Below are 26,506 nucleotides of genomic sequence, written 5' to 3'. Positions count from 1 at the left end.
TTCCAATCCATTTTTACTTTTACACATTGTACAATTATTTATATGTGTGTAATACTCATTGTCATATTATAATCACCCTACTATTTTCTTAGTTTACCCTAGGCCTCATCATATGGCCCTTGGGCCTAAAGCCCGCCCCGCCCGGCCCTTCCATTAGGGTGGGCTGGCCTGGCCCTTTCTAAATTAGGGTAGGGTATGGGTCATACAAATGAAGCCCGGCCCGATTGAGCTTGTAAGGGCTAGGCCTCGCCCTAACCCAACCCTAAAAATTAATATTATATTTTTTACAATATTACATGTCTAAAAAACTATAGAAGTTTTGATGAATTATTTGAATTTGTCATCTTACAAAATGGATCTCTTAAATCGAGTCTGTCTGTTTAAGGCCCAAAGCCGAAGGTACGAAGCCCAACTCAAGTAGCAATAGGGCAAAAGAAAAACCTAGCCTACAAACGCTATCCCACTATCTCTCTCAAACGTAGGCCGCCTCTCTCAGTCTCTCTCAAAGTCCTCAAACACTCTGTTCCTTCAGAATCTAGAGTCTTCAGTATACTCCTCCAGTCCTCCGCCGCCAGCCGCCAGCCACCTCTGGCAGTTTGACTGGTAGACTCGATAAAGATTGTTCCGGTTGGCTTGCGAAGAGTCGGACTGAAGATCGAGGACGAGTAGATGGAGTACGCGACGCGAGCTGAGGCTATGATGTTGACAGTGGGGACCAGTTAAATGGTTTAATTCCTCACGAGATAAGTCAACATAAGTTTCTTTCTGAGCTTGCTCTGAGTGACAACAGTCTAGAAGGTATGATTCCGGTTTCTCTGGGTAATTTGATATGTATTGAGTTTGAATTCTGAATGTGATACATATCTAAACATATTTGTGGATTTTTATGTATTAATGTTTTCTGTTTATGTATGTGTGTGTAACAAAAATTTATATCGTAAGGCTTACGCCTTAGGCCTCAAGGCTGCAAGGCTCTCCCGAAAACGCCTCGGGTACGCCTTTAGCGTTTTAAAACATTGGTTTGTACAAGCTCCCGACATTATAAGGGGTGTCTTTTGAAACGAGAGTTCTTGTTAATTGATTCAATGAAATCACTTTTCAAAAGAAAAGAAAAAGTCAGCAATAAATTTTTGAACGGCATCCCACCGTGGCCAATCTCAAGTCAAATCTTAATTGTTCTTATCTTGCAAGGATTCTGAAAAGTTTTGCTCATATTTCTGCCATAAATTGAAGTAAACTTCTCGCCTGACAGGTATGCTCTTTTTTTTTTACCAAATTGTTTTCCAGATATAAGGTTCAATTTAAATTTTGGTCGGCGTCCCACTGGGGCAATCTCAAGTCTTACCGTAATTGGCTCATCTTAACCATTTCTAGTTGCTCCGAAAAATTGGATCGACAAATCATTAGATTTTTTTTTTTTTTTTTATCAAGAATAACTTCATTAATAATGAACCGCTTACAATGAGTTTTAGGCAACATCTCTAACACAGAATTTGCCATTAGACTTCACACTGGAACTCTATAATGACTAACACTACAACTAAATGGCAAAGACAACAAGCGCCGGAGCATTAACATCTCACCTCTCATCCAGCCAAGAAGAACACTGAAACTAGACAACTCACTAGCTTGTGTCGACACTAACTCGCCACCCAGAGTTCACCTGACCAGCTTTGATCGACCAAGCCAACACTCATTGTGACCTAAACTCGACCAAAAGGATTGCCGAATATTCAAACCTGGGACTAAAGTATACCCAACATCGTCACCACCCTATTGTCAACACCTTCCACCCACAACTACTCCAAGCCGCCATCTCCTCCGACCCAAAACCAGATAGGAATGACCCCCTAGAAGGCCAATAATGCTCGTCTGTGCACAGCCAAACATTTTCGCTGACCCAAAACCAGATAGGAATGTCCCACTGGAAGGCGGAGGAGAAGATTGTCTCCGTCACAACCTGTAGTGTCTTATTACCAAAAAAAAAAAAAAAAACCAAACCCTAAAGCACTAGTAACAGCCAAGCCCACCACCATGGCAAACCCGATCCAGTCGCACCGCCACCATCCCACCACCGCCCTTGACTGACAATCTCCGTTGTGTGGCGCCCCACCCACCACGATCTCCACCTATCAACCCCTCTGTTGCCATCCAAGTAAAACCTGGATCGCGTGCTCAACCATCCACCAACCAAAAGGAACCACCAACACAACAATTAAAAAATAAAGACTAAAAGCCCACCAGCCGGGGCCCAAAGCCATAGACCCGGCCCAAAAACCTCCATCCTCCCAAACCTCCAGACTGATCGCAGAGAGCCAATCCCACCATCGTAGGATCTGTGGCAACACCACCAACGAATCATTGCACAGCAGCGAACAACTACCTTCGGCTGACATCAGTGGTGAGACCACCAGACCAACCAAATCCATTTTGGATCCGTGTTGTCCCACAGATCGGAAATTCCACCACTGGTCAGATCTCTGATACTCCCTCGCCAACACTAGGGAAAAAACCACCACGCATGGCCGCTCCGGTGACCCCAGATCCCGCTGCCAGCCATCAGCCCCCAAAGACTGACCTCTGTAGCAATCGGCCAAGCCTCCAGGTAAACATATCGCATCAGATCCGTCAGGCCAGAAATTGACCACGTAAACATCCATCTCTAGCCACGCCTACGCCAAGGAGTCCCGGCGGCGGTCATTGGATCGTCACAGGCCCGTCCGACGACGACGCCCCAAGGATGCACCGCCAGACGGAGCATAACTCACTCACAGATACCAAGCGTGTGCAACGCGTTTTATAGACTATTACTTGTTGACTTTATATACGAGCCGAGTAAGTTAAATCTTCAGACCTTAAATACTTGTTTCTTGTTTAAATTTAATTTCTTTACCTCTTAAACTAGGCCTCATCAAAAAGCTCGCAGATCAAGTGGGCTGATGGAGGCCCGCTGGCCCTGAGGGCTAAAAGCCCTGCCTGGTCCGTTAAAAGCCCGCCTCGGTGGGTAGTGGGTCGGCCCGCCAAAAGCTCGCAAAAACCAGGCCCGGCCAGCCAAAGGCCCTCTAAGCCCGTCCCGTAAAAGCCCGCTAGGCCCGGTCCGTAAAAGCCTGTAAAATATTATATATATATATATATATATATATATATATGTTTGTGTGTGTGTGTGTGTGTGTGTTTATATATATATATGTGTGTGTGTGTGTGTGTGTGTGTGTGTAGATATTTGTGTGTGTGTGTTTATAAATATACAGACACACACACACAAATATAAATCACAAACACATATAGATTTATATTTGTGTGTGTGTTTATATATATATATATCTATATATATATATATATATATGTGTCTGTGTCTGTGTGTGTGTTTATATATAAATATAAATATATATATATATATATTGTGTGTGTGTGTGTGGAAGTTCTTATACTTCTATATAGAATATGTGCATTAGTGCGCATATATATTCTACATATCGGTTGACCAATTCGATCGGATTCGAAAATATGGTGCAATTAGCTAAATTTTTTACCACATTCATAATTTATTGCAATAAACTCATCCAACGGTCGGTTTTTCCATTTTCTTTGAATTGATAGGGGTTGCGCTTTGGAGTGTATGATATATAAATATAAGTTTATAAGAGTAACTAAGTTTGACCTAGTGGATCGAATTCAAAATGAGAACCAAATTGGCTGAATTTTCTACAACCACCATAAAACATTACAATCTCTCCATCGAGCAGTTGGTTTCTCCGAATTCATTTTCCACTTCATGGTTGCTTTAGAATGAACCTCAACAATTTAAATGTAATGTATAAGTCATACAATTTTAGGAGCAAAATTGGTATAGGCCAATGTGTTTGTAATTAAAATTAATTTTTTTTTATCTCATGTCCACACACATCCATCGATGGAATATTTACAAACGTGATGTGAAAAAATAAGCATGTTTCGCGGTCGTCATGCCCTCGGTCAACCAAGAAAACATACAAGTGACGACAGTTGACCAATTCGATCGGATTTGAAAATATGGTGAAATTGGCTAAATTTTTTTACCACACTCATAATTTATTGTAATAATGTCATCTAACGGTCCATTTTTCCATTTTCTTTGAATTGATAGGGGTTGCTCTTTGGAGTGACTAAATTTGACCTAGTTGATAGAATTCGAAACGAGAATCAAATTAGCTGAATTTTTTACAATCACCATAAAACATTACAATCTCTCGATTGAGCGGTTGATTTCTCTAAATTCATTTTCCACTTCATGGTTGCTTTAGAATGAACCTCAACAATTTAAATGCAATATACAAGTCATACGACTTTAGGAGGCAAATTGATATAGGCCAACATTTTTGCAATTAAAATTGAAATTTTTATCTTATGTCCACGCACATCCTTTGATAGAATATTTACAAACATGATGTGAAAAAATAAGCACGTTTCGTGGTCGTCATGTCATCGGTCAACCAAGAAAACATACGAGTAACGACGGTTGACCAATTCGATCAGATTCGAAAATATGGTGAAATTGGCTAAATTTTTTGCCACACTCATAATTTATTATAATAATCTCATCCAACGGTCGGTTTTTCCATTTTATTTAAGTTGATAGAGGTTTCTCTTTGGAGTGTATGATATATAAATATAAGTTTATAAAAAATATTATCTTTAAAGATTTATTTGTAAATAAAGCTCGCAATGCCTGCCCAGAAAAAGCCCGCAAGGCTTAGCCTGGCCCAGCCCGAAAAAGCCCGTGAGGCCCGCATTAAATGGATGGGCTTGGATTCTTCAATTTACAATAAAGCCCGGCCCGGCCGGCTACTATTTAAAAATGGAGTAAGGCCCGGCCCGTTGATGAGGCCTATCTTAAACTATCAATCATCAATGACTTAGTGAAGCTTTTGAGACTTAATATAATTGATGTTGTTTTATACACATTCAAGCTAGATCCGAACATTGCACATTGCATAATCAATAAGTAACACATATTATTTTCCTTTGTTATTTTTCATTTCGGATCAAAGAACCTTTCATGTAATTGGTAAATTTTTGATTTGTGATTTTGGGTTTTTGTATCTTTTATATGATTAAATTTTGAAATTATATAATATTCAAAAACTTATGGGTTCAAATGTGGAGACCCTATCTGAATTTGACGGGAAAAAGAAAAAAGAAGAGGTAAAGTTGCGAGTGTTGAAGGATGTCGACATAATGTGTGCCTCTACAAACTAGGGTTTAGAGTTGTAATAGGAATGTGTTCTAGGTATTCAATTGTAATCAGATTTTATTACCTTTCTGGGTACCTTGTAACTCCCTATTTAAAGGGCTCCTATTATCAATAATATACACAATTACAATTCTCCTACAACACGTTATCAGCACGAGTTCTAACCCTAGCCGAAAAAGAGAAAAAAAAAACCCTAAAACCCTAAACACCAAAATCTGCCGCAGCCTCCCTGCAGCCTCCAGTCGGCCTCCCTGCAGCCCACTGCCATACCTTCTGCCGCTCCCTGCGTCCTACCCCCAGCAGCCCAAGCCGCAAACAGCCCAAGCACCTGCAGCCCGCCCAGCAACCCACACACCTACAGCCCGCGCGCCCAGCATCCCATACCTCCGATTTGCAGCATCGCCTCCGATTTGCAGCAGCACCACCGGCGAACTGCAGCAGCACCACCGGCGAACTGCAGCAGCAGCGTCTCCCTCCCACCTGCTCAGCCTAGTCTTGCGCCCCCCTGGACAGATCAACAGTCGATCGCTGCAGATTAGGAGGAGGAAGAACAGAGGAAAGAAAGAAGAAAAAGACGCGAAGTAAAAGAAAGAAAAAGAAAAAAAAAGAAGGGACCCGGCCCAGAAAAAAAGAGAAAAAAGAAAAGAAAAGAGGAAAGCCCAAAGAACAGACGACCCAGAGAAAAAAAACACGCCTGCTCCAACACGCGCGTGTCCTCAAGCCAAGAACCATCACGTAAGTTTTTGTGAATTAAAGTTGCTGTTTTCATGTATTTTAAATTCTTTTATTTTCTGCAAATATTGGAATATATGTTGCCAAATGGTTTTGAGTATTTAACAAAGCGGAATTGTGGGGATTCACGCTTTACGAACAAAGAGTGTTCGTATGAACTAAGAGTGTTCATAATTAAACGAACTAAGAGCGTTCGTGTGAACTAAGAGTGTTCACAATGCTTGGACTAAGAGCGTCCGTTAGCATCACATATGACCATATTACAACATTGTTGTTTGGTCTAATCCAAAAGAGATTCTTGGAAATTGATTTTTTGGTAGCTTGACTCGGAAATCTTATTATTTTTAGTTTTCGTGGAAGTTTAGCTCCGAAACTAATATATCTACTCTTCTTATTTTCAGGATGTCGAATGAACCAAGGCTCGACTTTCCCATGCTTGACTCAACAGGCTCGGATTACCACAGTTGGGTAACCAATGTTGAGAACCATCTCACTTCAAAGGGAATATTACCCATAATCCAGGCACCTAACCTAGATCTTGTGTTCATCCGAACATCTACAAAGCATGCTCAAGCAGTTATCTTGATGCGACGCCATATGGACAAGGCACTCAGATTGGAGTATATGTCGATCAAGGGTGCAAGAGAGCTATGGGTAGCACTAGAAGAGCGCTTTGGCAATGTCCAAGATTCCCTCCTCCCTGACTTGAAGGTTCAATGGAACAATCTGCGCTTTGCTGACTTCAAGTCCGTTGCTGAATATAATTCAAAGGCTCTTCGCTTACAATCCATGTTGAGATTCTGTGGACAACCTGTCACAGGGCAAGAGCTAATTGAGAAGACTTTCTCCACCTTCCCCATTTCAGCCATTGTGGTATCAAAGCAATACCGTACTGAAGTCAATGCTGGACGGATCACGAGGTTTCATCAGCTTATCAATATCATATCTGTAGCTGAGAAACATGATAACATACTCATGAGGAATTATAATTCAAGGCCCATTGGAACTAAGAGCGTTCATGAGGAGAATTATAATGCACCCAAAGGAGGGCGCAAGGAGCGGAACCCTAGGAATAAGGGACATGAGGGACGTATGGGTCCATATAACTGCCCTAATCAGGAAGGAAACCGCAAGTTTGGAGCTGATACACGTGGTGGCAATGCCACACGTGGGAGAGGGGGTCATGGCAACCCTATCCGTGGTAATGGAGCCATAGCTCATGGTGGTGGCGCCATGGGTCGTGGTGGAGGCGCAAATCCTCCTAGGGAACGCCCACAACGTGCACCTCAATTGAAGGGAGGCAACCACAATGATATGTGTCATCGATGTGGATCTAGTGAGCATTGGTTCAAGCAATGCAAGGCAAGTGAGCAACTAGCTTCAAGATACAGGGCATACAGGGACCTGAGGGAGCACGAAGTGTACCTTGCAGAAGAAGAAGAAAAAAATGGTGGATATGTTAATCTCACCATAGAGGACTTCAAAGCTGAAGATGGAGTGCACAAGGATGCTGCAGACTTTGATTAGAATAGTCCTCTTTATTTTTCAAGAATCATGTAATAGTCAATAAATGACAATTGTATTAACTCTTTCTTATGTGGCGTACCCAATAAAATATGATGTCTAGGAAAGTCATTGAGATAATTGGTACTTAAGCGAGCCTCGCTCCACCAAGATCTCTCTCTCCTTTCCTGGTCATATTTGATTGGAGTTGCTAAACGGATAGAGTGACTACAATGTGTCTCAGTTTGATTTTCGTTATTTTGGATTAGACCTTTTTGGACCATTTGATGTAACCATTGGCTACATTTATTAATAAAGTATCGTATTATTCAATGTCATGGACATGTTTTTAATTTCGAACTTTATTTTTTTTTTCAGTATATTTCCTGGAGAGTTGGAATGCGCTGTTGATAGTGGCACCACACTTACTATATTGAGACATAGGCAACTATTTCTATGTATGACGCCTAGTCGATCTTCTGTGACTACGATGGCTGGACCATCACAATTGATTCATGGTTGAGGACCAGCTCAATTTATGTTGCCAAATGGCACAAGTATTAATATCACCGAAGCTCTATATGCTCCTAGGGCTAGAAGGACCCTATTGAGTTTTAAAGATATAAGAGCCAATGGTTTTCATGTGGAAACACATTGTGAGAATGGACAAGAATTCCTTTGCATCACCTCTAATGACTACGGAAATAAACGAGTATAAGAGAAACTTATGTGTCGCTCTAGTAGGTTGTATGCAACCGCTATTCAAGTCATTGAATCCAACCATGTCATGAGAGATGGCTTATGGGATTCTGACACATATATGCTTTGGCACGATCGTCTGGGACACCCAGGTCGTGATATGATGATCCGTATACTAAAGACTTCACACGGACATCCATTTTTCAAAACGAAAAGAAGTCAGAACAAAAATTCGGTCCAAGGTAGGGCCAGAGCCGCCTACCCCCTGTGGCCCAACAGTGGTATTGACAACACTAATGCCTCCTTGGTTCATTTCTCTACTTCAAAAGTCAATTGTGACCTCGTGGCTCAACCGGATTCTTCCATGGTTACTTCTAAAGCCCACCTTTCGTTTTGCAAAGCCTGCTCTTTAGCAAAATTAGGATCGAGACCATCCTATGCAAATGATAGGAGCATAATTATGCGATATTAATAACGTTAACCTCTATACTTTCTTTGTTAGTTAGTGTATTTTCTCATTATTTATGTTGTGTACTTGTTTTATAGGTATTTTGAGCAAAGAAGGAGAAAAGAAGTAAAAGAGGGATTGAAAGGCAAAATCGGCAAATCTGCCTGTGCAGATCAGTCAACTTCGACAGATCACTGAGACCAGCTCACAATGATCCAGAGGATGATCTTTATATTGATGGAAAGATTCGAATGTCTAGTTTCCAGATCTTTTTACGGCTTGTCAATATCATTTTTCTAGAAAAAGTTATGGCCGATTTAGTACAAGAAGGTCAGGCTGCGCGTGAATCTGAGGTTGAACGGGAATTTATGTTTTGAAGCCCAAATCACACCGAAAAGCCCGAGGACGAGTTTCTGCTTCATATTCCGACTTATGATGGACAATTGGCATGATGTGAATGGTTGGAATAAGTCATCAAGTTCAAGAGCCAATAGGAAAACTCCACCTAAGCACATGAGCCCTAATTCTTTTAGGTTTTGGATTTCCTACACAACATGAAAGATGAAGGCAACCTCTAAGCATATAAAAGGAGATCAATCTGCAGCCGCTCCCCCCTCCCCTCTCTCCTGCAACTTCTTATTTTTCTCTTTAGCTTGTTTTTGTTTTTCTTTCTATGAGAAACTAACTCTTTTGTTAGGGGTTGTTGAAGCCCCAAATCATGATTGTAAACTTATTATGACTTTCAATTAGTTTTGTTTATCTATTGGATGAGAACCTAATTTCTATCTTCACATTGATGATTCCTTTGCATGTTTTCTTTGGTGTGCAACTTAGATTGCATGTTTAGGATTCTATTGCTAAGAATAATCATTACCTGTGCCTTGTTTCGAGGGTTCCGTTGAGAGTTCTAGAGTAGTAAATTGTCTACAAGGCAAGTGATTAGGTTCCTAGATTAATTGAGACGCGTCGTACTCATGATGTCTTGTGATGTCTCGTTTTTCTTAATCTTAATGATTTCTATGTGTTAAATCTAGAGTTGCGTCAACCTAGGTTGCATTTTAGAAAATAGGTTAGGTGTAGAGCGTCTCTCACCTAGCATACAAGTAAGGAAAAACAATAGGTTAATTCAGGCGTTGGGTTAACTTGAGCATCTTCATCCATAGATAAATGAAATTAGGTTGAACATGATTAGTTTACTTGATTGATTGGTGGTGGATGCAATTCCTCTAACTTGTTTTATTTTTGATTTTCAAAACCCTGAATTAAGTCTTTTTATTTTCGGAGTCGTTCAGTGTTTCGTTTTTATTTAATTAGTTCGTCAACAAAAACACCTTTAAAAATTATCAAACTTTGTCAGTAGTTAGTTTATCACGTCTAGAGTCTGTCTGTAAATTTTCGTGACATTTAGAATAGTTTAGAGTCGTCTGCCAGTCAGATCTTTATAACTGGACAGTTTAGGTTTATTTTGTTTTGAGTCTTTAGATTAGTGATTAGACCACAATCTCTTGCGGGAACGATCCCTACTTACCTATACTATTTTCGACATTCTTGTAGGGTTAAGTTATAGGCATTTTTGTGCATCTATTTAGGTGTATAGAAATAGCTTATCAGCAAAGGACACTAAAAAAAATATTCCATTCTTGCAACGAATCCAAGGTGATATTTGTGGACCTATCCAACCAACTTGCGGACCATTTAGATATTTTATGGTGTTGGTTGATGCATCGACATGTTGGTCATATGTCATGCTTTTGTCCACCAGAAATGCTGCATTTGCTAAACTCCTGGCACAAATTATTAAATTAAGGGCTCACCACCCTGATCATCCCATTAAGTCAATTCATCTTGACAATGCTGGAGAGTTTACATCAAAAACTTTTGATGACTATTGCATGTCAATTGGGATTGAGGTTGAACACCATGTTCCTCACGTGTTGCTAGAGCATTGGTTATGCCCACCAATCTCCCTGTTTCTGCTTGGGGCTATGCAATATTGCATACAGCAGTGCTTATTCGTCTCAGGCCTGCTGCCACTTAACCTTTTTCTGCGTCCCAGTTGGTTACTAGATATGAGCCTAACGTCTCACGCTTACGCATATTTGGGTGTGCAGTTTATGTGCCAATTGCGCCTCCACAACGCACCAAAATGGGTCCTCAAAGACGATTAGGCATTTAAGTTTGATATGACTCTCCAACCATTATCCGCTACTTGGAACACTTGACAGGCGATCAATTTACCACACGATTTGAGGATTGTCACATTGATGAGACAGTCTTCCTGTCTTTAGGGGGAGATAAGAACAATAATGTTCAACAGGAACGACAGGAATTGTCATGGTCTGTCGCCACTTTGTCTTATTTTGATCCCTGAACCGCACAGTCCGAAATTGAAGTACGGAGAATTCTCGATCTTCAGAACATAGCAGAATCTATGCCTGACGAGTTTTCTGATATCGCTAAAGTGACAAGATTACATATACCTGCTGCAAATGTGCCTGCAAGGATTGATGTCCCTAAAAATAGTGAACATGGCGCCACCTCTAGGGGTATTGAGCATGGTGCTGCCACCACTAATGGTGATGGCAATGTGGCTCAGGCCGGGCTCCCAGCAAGGAAACGTGAGAGGCCCAAAGGTTCGATGGATTCTCACCCGAGAAAGAAAGCGAGTTTGGCACAAAGAGATCCATTAATCATCGACATAAATAACCCGTCTCATGAAGATATTCTGGATTATGGTTATGTCCAAGAGACATCATTGGGGGACGCTCCAATGTCAGAACCAATTCCAGAGAATAGAGAGATCTCTATGAATTACACTAGTGTACATGAGACGTTGAGTCGAGACTCTATTATCCTTGATGATGTGTTTGCATATTCTATCGCTCAAGGAATTATAGACAATGATGATATCGAACCTCGCTCTGTTGAAGAATGTCAACGAAGAGCAGACTGGCCTAAATGTAAAAATGCGATCCAGGTTGAATTGGATTCACTAACAAAGAGATAGGTATTTGGGCCTATAATGCTGACACCCCCAAGTATAAAGCCTGTTGGCCATAAATGGGTCTTTGTTAGAAAGCGTAATGAGAAAAATGAGGTTGTTAGATACAAAGCCCGCCTTGTGGAGCAAGGTTCCTCACAACGCCCTGGAATCGACTACGAGGAGACATACTCTCCCGTAATGGGCATTATAACGTTCCGCTACCTTGTCAGTTTGATAGTTTCTGAAAAACTTGACATGCAGCTTATGGATGTGGTTACAGCATATCTCTATGGGGATCTAGATTCAGAGATATACATGAAAGTTCCAGATGGACTTCAATTACCCAAATCAAGTGGCTCTAAACCACGGAGGGCGTTTTCAATAAGATTGAGACGCTCACTATATGGATTGAAACAATCTGGACGGATGTGGTATAACCATCTAAGTGACTACTTGATTGAGAAGGGATATGAGAACAATGAAATATGCCCATGCGTGTTTATAAAAAGGACAAGTTCCGGATTTGGAATTGTAGCAGTTGATGTCGATGATATGAACCTAATTGGAACTCTAGATGAGTTAAACGAAACTGCTAAATACTTGAAATCAGAATTTGAGATGAAAGATCTTGGGAAAACACGGTTTTGTCTCGGACTGGAAATCGAGCACCGTAGTGATGAGATTATGATCCATCAGTCAGCATATACTCAAAGATTATTAAGGCGCTTTAATGAAGATAAAGCAAAGCCTGTGAGTACTCCCATGATCGGTCGTAGTCTTGAGCTTGAAAAGGATCCGTTTTGTCCAAGGGATGAGGACGAAGACTTATTAGAGGCTGAAGTGCCCTATCTAAGTGCAATAGGCCCATTGTTGTACTTAGCTCAATGCACAAGACCAGACATCTCATTTGCAGTGAACTTGTTAGCTCGACATAGTTCTGCTCCAATACGCCGCCATTGGATTGGCATAAAGACAATCTTTCGATACTTGAGAGGTACGATTGATATGGGCTTGTTTTATCCCTACAGAGAGAAGAGAAATAACGGAAGTGTGAGATTGGACTCCACAAGGCAAAACGCCACCTTCCGTGCTCCTCCTCCCCTCCATCAAAATGACAACGATGTCTTGATGGGTTTTGCTAATGCAGGGTATCTCTCTGTCTCTCACAAAGGTCCCTCCCAAACGAGTTATGTCTTTACCATGGGAAGCACTGCGATATCTTGGAGGTCTACAAAGCAGACCCTTGTTGCTACTTCCTCAAATCATGCAGAGATTATTGCTCTACATGAAGCCGTGCTAGAATGCATATGGCTAAGGTCTGTAGTTAGACATGTTCGAGGAACTTGTGGTTTGAAGTCTACCACAGATGAACCTACATGCATTTATGAAGATAATGCAGCTTGTATTGAGCAAATGAAATTAGGTTTCATCAAGGGCGACAACACCAAGCATATATCACCTAAGTTCTTTTACAATCAGCAACAACAGACACTTCTAAATATTAAAGTGAACCAAATCCGATCTGAGGATAATGTAGCAGACTTATTTACTAAGTCGTTACCTAAATCCAACTTCGACAAACATGTGAAGAGTATCGGATTAAGAAAGTTATCTGAACTCCCATAATTGTATCAATCAGGGGGAGATGTTAACATCAGGGAGAGGCATGATGTCTACATGTTCGATCTCGAAGAGTGAAGGAAGTGTTGTGCTCTTTTTGTCCTTCGACCAGGGTTATTTTTGTCCCACAGGGTTTTTGTTACCTGGCAAGGTTTTTAACGAGGCAACAATCAAAGCGTCATCACCAAGTTTGAGCAGCACAAGGGGGAGTGTTGAAGGATGTCGACATAATGTGTGCCTCTACAAACTAGGGTTTAGAGTTGTAATAGGAATGTGTTCTAGGTATTCAATTGTAATCAGATTCTATTACCTTTTTAGGTATCTTGTAACTCCATATTTAAAGGGCTCCTATTATCAATAATATATACAATTACAATTCTCTTACAACAGCGAGTATAAAAGGCAGGTTGTTCTGAAAACGACGAATCTGACCCACTTTTGGTTCTTCCTGAGCTTTGGAAACCATCAAATTCTCCTACTTTTTCAATCTCGCCCATCAGATTCATCCCCCCACATTCATTCCACGTCAACCCAGTTCAAATCCAATTCGTTTCACCAAAACCCCAAAACCCTAATTCCCAATTAATGAGCCATCGCAAATTGGGAAAGCTCGAAATGGCTTTGACCCTCACGCATTTATAATCTCTGCCTCTGTCACTGTCTTTGCTTCTCGGCTTCAATGGCTGCCAAAGCTTCGTGCTTTTTCTGCAAGGCCGAGAGTGATCAGTTCTTTAATGGCTGGGAGCTCAAGCATGGGTCTTTCGCCCTGTTTTGATTGATTTGAATTGGGATCACTATACCACAAAGTTAATCAGACAACTGTCGAACGACTGTTGTCTGAATGAAAAACCTGCTGTTGTCTAGTAGCCTGATGTCTGATTGATTTCATTCAGACAACTGTCGATAACAGTTGTCTGTTTCTCAGTCACACAACACATATAAGTAAATATTTGTTGTCTGAATTTATACAAAATCTAATGCGTGTTGACTTAGACAACAGCTTGTTATTTTGGTGTTGAGTGAAATTATTTTAGGACAACTATTTTCTGAATGTTGTGTTGTGTCTGATGAATCTCCAACAACAACAATATGTGAATGTTGTTGTCTGAAATGAATCTCAGACAACACATACATTTTTGTCTGTTGTCTGAAGTTCATTTAAGATAACAGGTTGCTAGATGTAAATGTTGTTTGAAAGCATTTAAGATAACAATATGCTGGATGCATCTGTTGTCTTAAATGAACCTCAGACAACACGTAATTTTTGTTTCTGTTGTCTGAAGTTCATTTAAGATAACATGTTGTTGGATGATAATGTTGTCTGAAATCACATTAAGATAACAATGTGTTGGATGCATGTGTTGTCTTGAATGAAACCCAACATCAGTGAAAGTTTGGTTATGTCATGGCAAGGAATTGCACACAATGTCTCCTTTAGTAAAACTGTTGTTTGAATGTTCCTCAGACAATAGATATTTTGTGTCTGTAAATTTATGTGTTGTCTGATGATATTGCACTACCACAGTTAGTAGCCTTATATATGTTGTTTGAATTGAATAAGCACAACTGATTTCTGGAAGTAGGCAAATATGAAATACAACTTAGTTCAAATGTCATTTACTAGCACATTATTGTCATACATTACCAAAACACACCGAAACTACAAATAGGGTACCCAATTGTATGAAGTATTTCTTACATATCAATTCAAAGTACTAGCTATTCATGTCCAACCAAAACGTAACCACAAACTTTGAACTGAAATAACAAAATAGGTCTCCAAGAAGTACCAACACAAATCTTACATATATGTTTTAACCACAAACTTTGCCAACTCAGTTCTGACCACCCAGTACAACTAGTTGCAGCAAATCAATGTCACAATGCATAGTGTATCGAAGATAAGTAATTACGATGGTCCTCGGTGTCATTGCCTGCATTTGCAGTAAAGAAACTTGGTCATGGAAAAACTGAGTAATTGAGTAATAAACTGAGTAGCAGAAGATGCTAATAAACTGAGTAATCATCAACTTAACTTGAGGTAACAGAAATCCTAGGTTCCTAGCCATGTATTACTTTTAAGTTTAAAGATTAAGCATGTGAAAACTGCGATGAAGAAGACTTACGCCCAAATATGTGAAAGAATCGAGTCCCAAAATCAAAGAAGCCCCAGACTGAGATATAAGGCCTATCATGGTTTCCAGCAATTTTGAGAACAAAGTAGTGAAGCACGATACAAAACAAGAACCAATTTTGTAGACACCTCAAGAACCAAGTTCTCAGAGTTAAAACTGGGATGCACTAGGCCAAAAAAGCTAACAGACAACGGACCAAAATCGTTGTGTGATTTGGACGATCTCCGTTGTGTATCGGAGCGTTGTGTGATGAAAAATGGCACAACGGTGGAAACCCGTTGTATGAAACACAAACAGTCAACGCTTATTTTGTTATCAGTGTTGTGCCTTCCCTCGGCAGATGTTAGGCAGAGCTGCTGCGCAGCCATGCAGCCCATGGCAAGTGCATGGGTCAGACAACAGAACTTTTTTCAAGCTGTTGTTGGAAAGCATTTTCAGACAACGTTTTTTCGATGTTCACCGTCTTCTGATTTGTCGTCACACTTCAGTTATAGACTATAGTTGTTATGTAGCTTAGTTTTAGACATCGTCGTTTTGTTTTTACAGTTGTGTGAGTGTAATTGAGAAGACACATTTTTGGTAAAACCATTGTGTGATATATAAGAATGCATTGTGTGGGTACCTAGATTTTATGAATTGAGACAACCTAACATTGATATTATATAAAATCTGTTGTATGACAATATTCATTGCCTGCATTTTATGCATTGCTAATGGTGCTCCATTTTGACCTAATGAACAATGATCAATTGGAAAGAAGCCATATTGTAAAACCATCAAATTGAGTAATCCAACTCATACTTTAAAAGTCAAATGTAAAAAGAGAGCATTTCCCAACCATCCAAGCCAACATTAAAATAAGAAAAGCATCCTAGTACATGCCCTATCTACTTGAACATCAAAAGTTGATGATGAAACTAATACATTTCTCAGGACGAATTGATAAATGTGGCAGTGGGCAACACTAGCGCACTAGCTTGCTCCTTTGAAAATGCTGCATAAGTGCATGCTTTCTCTTTTCCTTCTGACACTTATCGCTGGCCCTAAACACCAAAACCCTCACAGTTACCAAAAGTGGTCTGATTGAACATAAGAACGAATACCAAAAAGAAGATATAGTAAAATACCAGTTAGACTCACCTTGGTTGTGTCAACAAGATTTTGAAGTATAGCGTCAATGACCTGAAGAATTGAAGTAATACAAGAACCACCTGCAATCTGGATGAAAGAAAAGAAATTACACTTGAGAGATGTGACCAAGATTAGATCATCATAACCTTTATAAGTAGTCAAGATATGGATATCCTTTTGGTCAGGAAAAAAGGAAATGATAATTGGACAATAGCAATTAAAAAGCAGGATATGCCTTTCTCATAATCTGGTTCAAAAACCATCTAGTTCACAAAGTAGTAATAACAATCAACATGTAGTAACAACAATCAACAGATGCTCTTACCATGCTAATATGCTTCTTCATGTTGGGAACATATCTCAGCTTTTCAATGGGTCTGCAAGAAAAGATACACCTCATTATAAGACAACTCAGAGTGTAACCTCTACCTATCATTGTCACTAGTAAATATAGGTTACCCCTTCACTTCAACTGCATCTCATGGTTTTAAGCTTGCAAAATGCTAGCTCATTTTCCCTTCTGGATACACCAACATACAGTTCCAATAAAAGGAAAGAAACATGAAGTATAGTCACGCCTTGATAGCATTCCTTAATTAATAAGTCAAAATATGCCTTGGAATCTGGATCTGATAGAGTATAGCTGGATATATAGTCACGCTAGGTATTTTAGAATTAAACAAATAAAAATTGAGAACAACCAGAAAATTGCAAAGTAAAATCCCAATCAAGTCCCAAGAATGGTGATGTTCATAAGACAATTATGAACTTAAAGCCAATTGATTTTTTGGATTGGAAAGCACTATGAACATAATGCAAAAAAGTTATGTATAAAAGATATGCTATACAGAACACTCTTTCACGTGTGTAAATATTAATGCTGAGATGTAAATTTTGGGTTGAGGAAGAACATGGATTTTATGCAATCATAACACAAAAAGAAAAGGTAAAACAGATTAGACAAAAATGAATTGTGAAACCAGATTCTGCTTTCCTTTTTTAAATAAATATATACTAGAATAATGTTGCTCTTATGAAAGTTTTTGAAAAATGCAGTTAGCAGTTTTCCTGCACTACAAGTACTTAGGCATTGCTATTTAAATTTAGTTTGGAATGTAATCTAGTCTATTGAGTAACTTAATATTTCAATCTAACTTCATTATGAAATCAGTGTGTATATATGTAACCTTCTAGTATCCTTCCATACAACTAAGACTGGGATCTATAATATTTCAATACAACTAAGACTCTATCCCAATCTGTAGTGTAGAATGGGCTCAGTGAAACCAAAAATTTGGTGCTGTGAGAACCAAGTTAACACTCATAGAGCTATGAGATCCTTGAACAAATAAAAAAGAGCTATAAGATCGAGGTTGTCCGAGTTGATTGGATTAACAAATGTAAGCATAGAAGTTGAAAGTAATTTAATAATTTTGTAACAATTCAAAAGAGTTGCATGACACAAGTGGGCATCATGGCAAACGATCGTTGACTTAGGAATGAAAGCCTTCCTTCTATATTCCAAGTATCGATATTGCACTAGAATTCCTTTCGGAGAATTATTTTATGTTTTTGTTAAGTATCTATCTACTATCCAGAAGAACAAGAGTCATTGTCCATTAACAGTCATAGGACTGTCCACAGTACATTATCAATTCTAGTGGTAACCTGGCTAGTACTAGCAAATATCCTGAAATCAAGACGAATCCTTTTAGCAACGTAAACATGGTGCTCAAAGCCTAAATGCGTTTAGCATACCTATGCAAGTCTCATATGTGAGTGAGAAAAAAAAAAGACAAGTGAAATAAAAGGCACTTAAAGCACAAGTTTACCTGAAACCCAAAATTAGCCGAAAGCCAATCTAATATATCATTTACAGGTTTAATCGTCCAAGTGTTTTTTTCACTTAAACCACTCATACTTGTTGCCTCAGCTAGTTCACCCTTATTTGGTTCTCTCCACAAATCTTTCTGCAAAGTCTCTTTCACTTGAAGAAGACCCTGAAGAAGAGTGTAAAGGTCAAATATCAATGCTACCATTATCATACAAAATCATCAAATGCATTCAACAAAAAGTTTCGACTACTAGCAGCTCAGCAGATTATACACACCAAAGCATTAAGTTTGAAATTAAGGTATGGAGGGTGAAAGTTAGGAGCTTAAACACAATTAGGAACACCAGACCCCCCAAAACAACCTAATTTGGAGATTATGAAAGCCCATAAAATTCAGAACCAACTAGAATTCATAATTATAAAGTAAATCTCCACATTCAAGTTTCATAAGAAATATACACAATATAGTACTGGTCAGGGAATTTGATTAAAGCTTCGAACTTTTCTAGCAAGTATAGAGTAGAAATCTTGAACTGGAAATGACTTTCCATACAATTGAAGAAGCATGCAGTCCAAATGGGTCATAAAGAGCATCATATTGACTACAGAGGGTCAATCTTTCTCTTTACAAACATCCATAGAATTTAAGTATCAAGAAGTCCCTAATTTCAATTGTCAAAAGCAAAATAGCTGAAGAAATTTAAACCCATTTCATAAAAAACCCAATCATATTCATCGGAAAATGGAAGAATGCTGGTATACCAAATTCCTTAAACCACAAATCTTCATGTTAAACATAAAGGAAACTTAAGAGCCACCAGACCAATAAACCCTTGGAAATCAGGAACACATAAAACTCAGAACCAATTAATAGCAATAATTAGTACAACCATGACATCTAACACAATTTTCTTCAAGTCTCCATATACAAAGTTCATAACAATCATATAGTATAGTTTACCGTTCATGAAATAACCAAAGAATCAAGAAATCCCTAAATTCAATATACAATACAGAGCCGGTTCATAAAACAAGCATTCGATACTGAAACAAAATCCATGGAATCAAGAAATCCTTAATTTCAATGCTTGAAATACAAAAATGGAAGCCATTTCAGAATCTAAGTCTACCTCAATGAAACCTGGTGCACACAACATCGACGACGGTGACGGTGGCGAACCGGGCGACGACGCAGGCGGTGGCATTTTTCCACTGCCACTGCCGCTAATAACCTTCTTTAAACTAGAGAATAACCCACAAATTTGAAGATTTGAAAATGAACAGATCGAAAAGAGAGATTGCAGTGAGGCCAAGAGAGAACTCGGTGATCGAAAAGAGAGGTTCCACTACCAGGAGCTCTACCCATACCCAGCATCGTTAGCAATGGAGGAGAAAGAAATCCCAGATCTGTTTTCTCTCTCCTCGAATTCTTGATCATATGTGTGCTTTCTCTCTCCGCCATGGTAGTTGTAGAGGTGAAGAAGGTGAGAGAGGAGGTGAGAAACAATGCTTGTTATAGAGAAGAAGACAAGGTGTTGGTGTCGCGCAGGAGAATACGAGCAAGAAAGAGAGAGTGACTTAATCGGGTTTCCAATTGAAGAACCCTAACCTACTAATCCAAATTGAAGACCCGGATTCCCAATCGAAGATTTCCCTTTTAGTATTGGGGATTCAAATAGACTGATTTCAGTATTGGGTGAGTGATGGCTGTTTGGCTCGAAGAAAATTCTAAAGAGGGAGAGTTTGGGTGCTGGCTCGAAGAAAAGGGAGAGTTTTTGTCGAAGTGTTGAAAACTTGAAACAGCTTGAAGCCCAAAGTGGGAGTGAGAATGTGAGATAATACTCAGAATAGAGATGGTCTGTAGCTAGCTAGCCCTAATTAATTTGTCAAAGGCGCGCATTTGATTCTTTTATTTTGTGTCCCTGACTCAGACAACACATAAATCAAGTTATGTTGTCTGATTATTTACAAATTTAAATTTGAGCTGAGGGAGCAAAGAGGGAAAATTCCCGCTTATGCGCAATCAAAATTCACTTTTGGTGCTAGGAATAGGCGTTTTTCATTCAGACAACACAAATAAGTAATTTCGTTATAGGAGTGCATGTATGTAGCCTACATTTTAATCAAAATTTGTTCGCTTTGGGGGGAATGAATGACATTTTGGGGCATATCCAAACCTTCCCAATATATCTTTGTCATTTGGACAACACAAAGTAAAAAAACTGTTGTGTGACATTTTGCAAGCTACACTCATACAACAGATACAAGCAGACTGTTGTACTATACATGAGGGAAGTTTGAGCAGAAGTAGGAGGGAAATGTGCCGCTTATTTTTTTTTCCATTCACACAACAAACCTTTCTTCTAAGTGTTGTGCAATGAGTTTCTAGCTAAAAACTTTTGAATTTTAACAGCCTTATACGACGAAAGTTTATTAAACGTGTTGTATGATTCACTTTCCTTCATCACACAACATAAAAAAAAAATTTGTTGTGTAAAAAGTGTTGTATATTGACGTTATTGGCCTAGTGATGTCAGCTTAGTTTTCAATCCTCCCAAAAGAAAACAGAGAATAGTAACAAAAGAAATAACGGGAACACAATACTCCATCCATTGTTGACACACAGGTCGAGCATTCCCCTTATATACCAATCAACCTTCCCTATCAAGAGCAATAGATGAACTATTAAAAACAACTCTAGGCAAGGCTGAAATTATAAATCAACATGCATGCTATCACTCAATTAGTTGGCATAATAATCAGTTAATCCCCTTCATGCACTGAACCAGATTCCACTTTCCCCATAACAGTAGTTCCTATGTCCTTGAATTTACCTATGATGGGCAACCTAAAATTGGCATTTAAAACTTATCAACAAACTTCAGAGGACAAAAAAAAAAAAAGAAGAAGAAGAAATTCAATATTTTTGCAATGCAAATTCACTGAGCAGCTAATCTCATTTGCCATGGAAATTATACTGATACAGTAAGGCAACCAATATAGACAGGACATCATCACTCCCTCTAAAAACTACTGGCATAATGCCTCTATCACGTTGCAGGTAGAATCCAAAGGTGTTTTGGCCAAGAATTTATTTCACTACTTGGATAACAGATTAAATCAGATACTTCTCATAGGAAACTTTTCTTTGTTGTCTTTTCCTATGTCAAAGAAAAGTGAGACCGAAATAGAGAATATAATCACAAATCGGTCCATTAAGGTGAATTTAAGAATACTACTTAAGAGAGAGGGATAATATAAAGACCACATTGTAACTAAAGCTTCCCTTGGTACACATACCCAACTATCAACAAGGTCTACAATTTACTACAATCTGGTCCGCAGTCGAACTTGCTCAAAATAATAGTTTAGCTCATTCAAGAGATAAGCTGCCAAAAATCCAGAATCTTACACCACCCAAGGCTCCACTTATATACTAACCACCACCTGAAAAGTTCGAGGAAAAGGGGATGAGCAACCTACGATATTTGGTGTTCACTGTCCATAGTTTTCACTAAACTGAGGATTGGTGAATACCAAATAATGGGCCTTTGATTACGTAACAATATGATTCACGATCCCTTCCTTTTTTTTTTTCTTTTGAACTATCTATGTTTTTAATTTCATATTGCTGATAAGCAAAGTTGTAATTGTTTAATTTCATTCATGTGTCATAATGAAATTATAACCATTTATTTCTTTAAGACTATTTTCACTCATCAGACGTTCTCTTATTGGTGGTGGACAAATGAAAAACATGTTCTTATCTATTGGAACTACCTATATGATGGAGTTTGTGACTTTAAAATGCAAAGGTGGAGAATTTGTATGCAAACCTTGTAAATGCACTTGCATAATGCCTACATTCTGCTCTCATTGGACATGCATTGCAATTCAGTTTGCTTTTCATACAGAAGACCTGCATCAATGAATGCCATTTTATCAATTCTAAGCTTGTGGTAAGAAAGATGAAATCACTTCATATATATCATGCGACAAGAACATACTTTTCCAAATGTTATCATCTAGTAGAGCTGCTCATACCTCAATATCAAAAGGATTTAGCCTATTGGTATTTAATTTATTGAAGACCAAACTTTGTTTTCGGTCTCTGCAAGATCATTTATATAAACACTATAGTGTATCGGTGGGAAAAAAAAGTGAGTTTCTACTTACAAGGTTCTTTTGTCAAGCTTAAAAGTCTTGGCCACTAGTACTTTTGTATGGATTCCAGCACTGGGTACCTATGAAAACCCAATCAATACACCCAATTATATCAAGAAACACAATCGAAACCCAATGAAAAAATGGAGAACTGAACTAAATCTAAAAGAGAAGAAGAACTTACAAGGAGAAGAGGAGGAGGAGGAGGAGAAGGAGGAGGGGGTGGGGGAGAGGTGGAGTCGTGACCCAGGAAGAAACATGAACAATTGCAGCAACCATCCAATTTCAAAATTCAAAGTAGCAACCATCCAATTTTGAAATTCAAAGTATCAATCAATCTCAGAAACCCAATAAATAAGAAACAGCAATATCCGAAAATCAATCATATCAGAACTCAGAAACTCAATCAAAACCCAATGAAAAGAAAATGAAAAACTGAATCTGATTGAGAAGTAAGAGATAGAGAAGAAGAACAAGGGGAGGGGGGGAGGGATCAGAACTCAGAAACTCAATCAAAACCCAATGAGAAGAAAATGAAAAACTGAATCTGATTGAGAAGTAAGAGATAGAAAAGAAGAACAAGGAGGGGGGAGGGTGGGGAGGGTGGGGAGGGAGGGAGAGAGATAAGAGAGTCACGACTGAGAGAGACTGAAGAAGAGAGAAACAGCGGTGGAGAGAGAGGTGCGGGCGATAGAATTGAGAATGTCAATTATAGAATTCAAATTACTGCAATGCACACCAATATCACAAAACTCAATCAAAACCCAATTTTTTATTTTCGATCTGAAAAATTGAAGAACATGAATCTTATATTGAAGTAAGGAAAACCAAGAAGAACTTACCAGAGAGAGAGAGAGAGATGGAGGTTGAAGACTAAAGTCAGTCTAGATCGACAGAGACAGCCCATTGTGTGTATCGACTGAGACTGAGAGCGAGGCTGAGAGGGTGAGGGGGACTGAGGGTGAGAGCTACAGTACGTGAGAGAGAGGCTGAGAGCGACCAAGTGACCTAAATCTTTAGCTAAGGAAGGAAGGGAACACGGGTTTTCCACAAAGGTTGCTAGGTTTTGAGTGGGAAAAAAATAAATGTAATTTTTTTTTTTTTTTTTAAGTTTTTCAGACAACAGATATCCTTATTAGTGTTGTCTGAAATCTCTCAAATTTACCAAAGGATCATGTGTTGGATGAGTAGAAATGAGACGACAGGTTTAAAAAATATGTCGTCTGACTAACTCAGACGACAGCAAAAACTCATGTGTCGTCTGATGACTGTCGTGTGATTGAGTTATTCTAGTAGTGGGTTTTTTGTTTTCATTTTGGCTTTAAAAGAAACAGGCCTGAGGCCCAATAAAAAAGAAGAGAAACAGAAAAAAAAAAAAAAAAAAAAAAAAAAAAAAAAAAAGAGAAAACGTGACCCGGGCCGAAGTAAAGACCCGACCCAAGAAAAAAAAGCAAAGAAAAAAAAAGAAACAGGCCCTGCGGCCCAGAAAAGAAAGAAATAAGAGCAGGCTAATAAAAAGAAAAAAAAAAAAACAAAGCCCACTGCTGAAAAGGGAGAGGAAGCGGCCTAGTTTCATAAGCCCAAAAACATCGCTACGCACGCCTGCATCAACACGCGCGTGCGCTAGGATTGTTTTATTTTTCGAAACCAAGTATGTTCTCTTTAATTTGTTTAATTTCATACTATGGTAAATTCTCATTATTTATTTTCTTGAGCATGCTATATATTTTATTGTTTATGCTTTTATTTTAAATTTTTCGAGCATGCTTAGTTAGATTATATTAATTATTTTACGCATGCTTTGTCATTTATGCTTTATATAATTCTCTTTAAGCCATGATTATATATTTGATTTTTGAGCATGCCATATATATCTATATATATTGTTATATATTATTTATGAAATTTTGAGCATGTTTTTATTTTATTCACGCTTATATAAATTATGTCTACGCATGCTTTGTATTTTACTATTGTTTACATTTTATTTTACGCATGCTATATTATTGCTATTATTATGTGTAGTATATAATTTGTTGTATATTTGTGAAATTTGAGCATGCCATGTAGTTTATTTTTATATGCTATATTTAAATGTGCTATGATTATTTTTAATGCAACATATCAATACCGTTTGGCCATGATAATGAAAATTCATGCGCATTATACACACACTTACTGTGATAAAGTATTTTCACATAGCATCGAAAAAAAAATGTGTGACCATTACGAATCTTGGTCTTGAAATCTAATTCATACGTTTGGAAAATAATTTACGTGGATGTCTTTATGACTGCGTAATTTATATCTTCTCTCTTGTTTTATGTAGATGGCTGATCCAACTCGATCTGAGTTTGACATCTTGGACTCAGAAGGACTTGAGTACCATCGTTGGGTTTCCGATATGGAAACTGCCTTTGTGGCAAAAGACTACACTGCCACCATTACTGATCCCAAAGATGATGAACTATCTAATAAGGTGAAAGCAGATGCCTTAATTTTTCTGAGGCGACATATTGATCCTAGCCTACGCTGGGAGTACCTTCAGTTGAAGACACCCAAAGCACTGTGGGATGCCCTTAAAGGACGTTTTGGGAACATTCATGATACTTTGCTCCCAAAACTAGCTGTTCAGTGGAATGGAATCCGCTTGCTTGACTATAAAAAGGTCAGTGACTTCAACAAGGACATGTTGCGCTTAAAGGCACGTCTCAATTTCTGTGGAAGGGAAATCACAGAAGATGATATGATATACAAGACTCTTACCACCTTTCCTAATTCAGCTTTTATACTAGCGAACCAGTATCAGTTGGATTATGACAACAAAAGAATCACAACCTTCAATAAATTGATAAGCTTACTCCAAGTGCTGAGAGACAAAATAAGATTCTCTTCAATAACAATGCCAGGCCCACTGGGACAAAGAAAATTCCCGAGGCTAATTATGGAAAAATGAAAGGTGGAAATAACTCCAATGCAAGGGGGTTTAGACGTGCTGATCCCTACCCACGTGGCAACAATGCACCACGTGGAAAGGGACATGGGGATCATGGAAACAAGATGCCAAAGGAAAGAGTTGACAATGAACCATGCTATAGGTGTGGATTCATTGGGCATTGGTACAAGAACTGCCAAGCAAATAACAGAGTAGCAGCCAATTACAAGAGATATAGAGAGTCTAAAGAACAAGAGGCTCACTATATGGAAGAAGGAGGTCATGACCTAGACGTCAACCTTACAGTTGCAGACTCCAATGGCAAAGAGGAACTTGCTAAGTCAATAGATGCTCTCAATCTTGACTGATCTGCTTTATTCATTTTATTTTCCAAAGACAGTTGTGAAGGCATAATGCCTCATTTTTAATTAGACTATTGTTTGGTCTTAAAGTTTATTTTCAATCATGGATTGATGAATACGATTTCTGAACAAGACCTTGATTTGATTATCGTTGGCTTATTAATAAATTTTGAATTTTATTTTGAAGCACTGAATTTATTCAAATTTATTTACTACACATATTTACATGGTTCGACATAGCACTATAAAGATGTAAAGCAATACATCTAGAGAAAAATTATTAGAATGAAAATAATACCATTCTACGCAAATAGAAATACTCTAAAGAATATGAGTTATATTTTCTAAATACCTCCCATTTATTTGTAGGAATGAATGGAGGAGAACTTGAGTGCTTAGATGTTAGTGGAACTACCCACATAATATTAAGAAATAGGCAATTATTCATTGAACTAATAGCCTATAATTCCTCTGTGAATACGATGATTGGATTATCACAACTAATAAAATGGCGAGGAACTGCCAAAATTCTTTGCTGCCTAATGGCACAACATTTAAAGTCACAGACGCTCTATATGCACCAAGAGCTAATCGAACCTTGTTAAAGTTTCAAAGCTATTTGTGCCAACGGTTATCATGTAAAAACACACCGTGAGAATGGAACTGAATACCTTGATATTACATCTAATGACTGTGGAAGGAAACACACATTAGAGAAAATTATGAG

At 38.6% G+C, this 26,506-nt stretch overlaps 1 protein-coding gene across 13 annotated transcripts; it reads right to left on the bottom strand.

The window, feature by feature from the left end:
* Positions 1–14,809: 14,809 nt before the first annotated feature.
* Positions 14,810–23,519, bottom strand: LOC112202427. 13 transcript variants are annotated; one of them, XR_005800088.1, is made up of 9 exons: positions 22,667–23,519; positions 22,495–22,562; positions 22,155–22,237; positions 21,619–21,765; positions 18,317–18,484; positions 16,944–17,127; positions 16,810–16,861; positions 16,494–16,571; positions 16,103–16,396 (listed from the first exon to the last, which is right to left on the bottom strand). XR_005800088.1 is itself a non-coding variant. In XM_040506724.1 (4 exons), exons 1-4 carry the CDS (start codon positions 19,521–19,523, stop codon positions 16,385–16,387), a joined length of 333 nt encoding a protein of 110 aa, XP_040362658.1. In that variant the 5' UTR covers positions 19,524–21,091; the 3' UTR covers positions 16,103–16,384. The 13 variants fall into 13 exon arrangements, 1 of the variants encoding a protein (XP_040362658.1); XR_005800087.1 differs by having other exon boundaries at positions 16,810–17,127; positions 22,667–23,208; positions 23,325–23,519; XR_005800085.1 differs by having other exon boundaries at positions 16,810–17,127.
* Between the last annotated feature and the right edge of the window lie 2,987 nt (positions 23,520–26,506).

The sequence above is a fragment of the Rosa chinensis genome, chromosome 5, assembly GCF_002994745.2.
Source record: "Rosa chinensis cultivar Old Blush chromosome 5, RchiOBHm-V2, whole genome shotgun sequence".
In the NCBI taxonomy this organism is placed as follows: domain Eukaryota; kingdom Viridiplantae; phylum Streptophyta; class Magnoliopsida; order Rosales; family Rosaceae; genus Rosa; species Rosa chinensis.
Note: the sequence above shows the minus strand (reverse complement) of the source record. Positions and strands in the feature narration are given on the sequence as shown.

What these genes read in the sequence shown, in the direction of transcription:
- LOC112202427 (XM_040506724.1), bottom strand. Translation starts at nt 19,523, where the DNA reads ATGCCACCGCCTGCGTCGTCGCCCGGTTCGCCACCGTCACCGTCGTCG. An exon ending in GTGCACCAGGTTTCATTGAG is followed by an intron (nt 18,485 to 19,448) that starts GTAGACTTAGAT and finishes ACTCTTCTTCAG; the next exon opens with GGTCTTCTTCAAGTGAAAGA. An exon ending in CGGCTAATTTTGGGTTTCAG is followed by an intron (nt 16,572 to 18,316) that starts GTAAACTTGTGC and finishes TCTTTCATCCAG; the next exon opens with ATTGCAGGTGGTTCTTGTAT.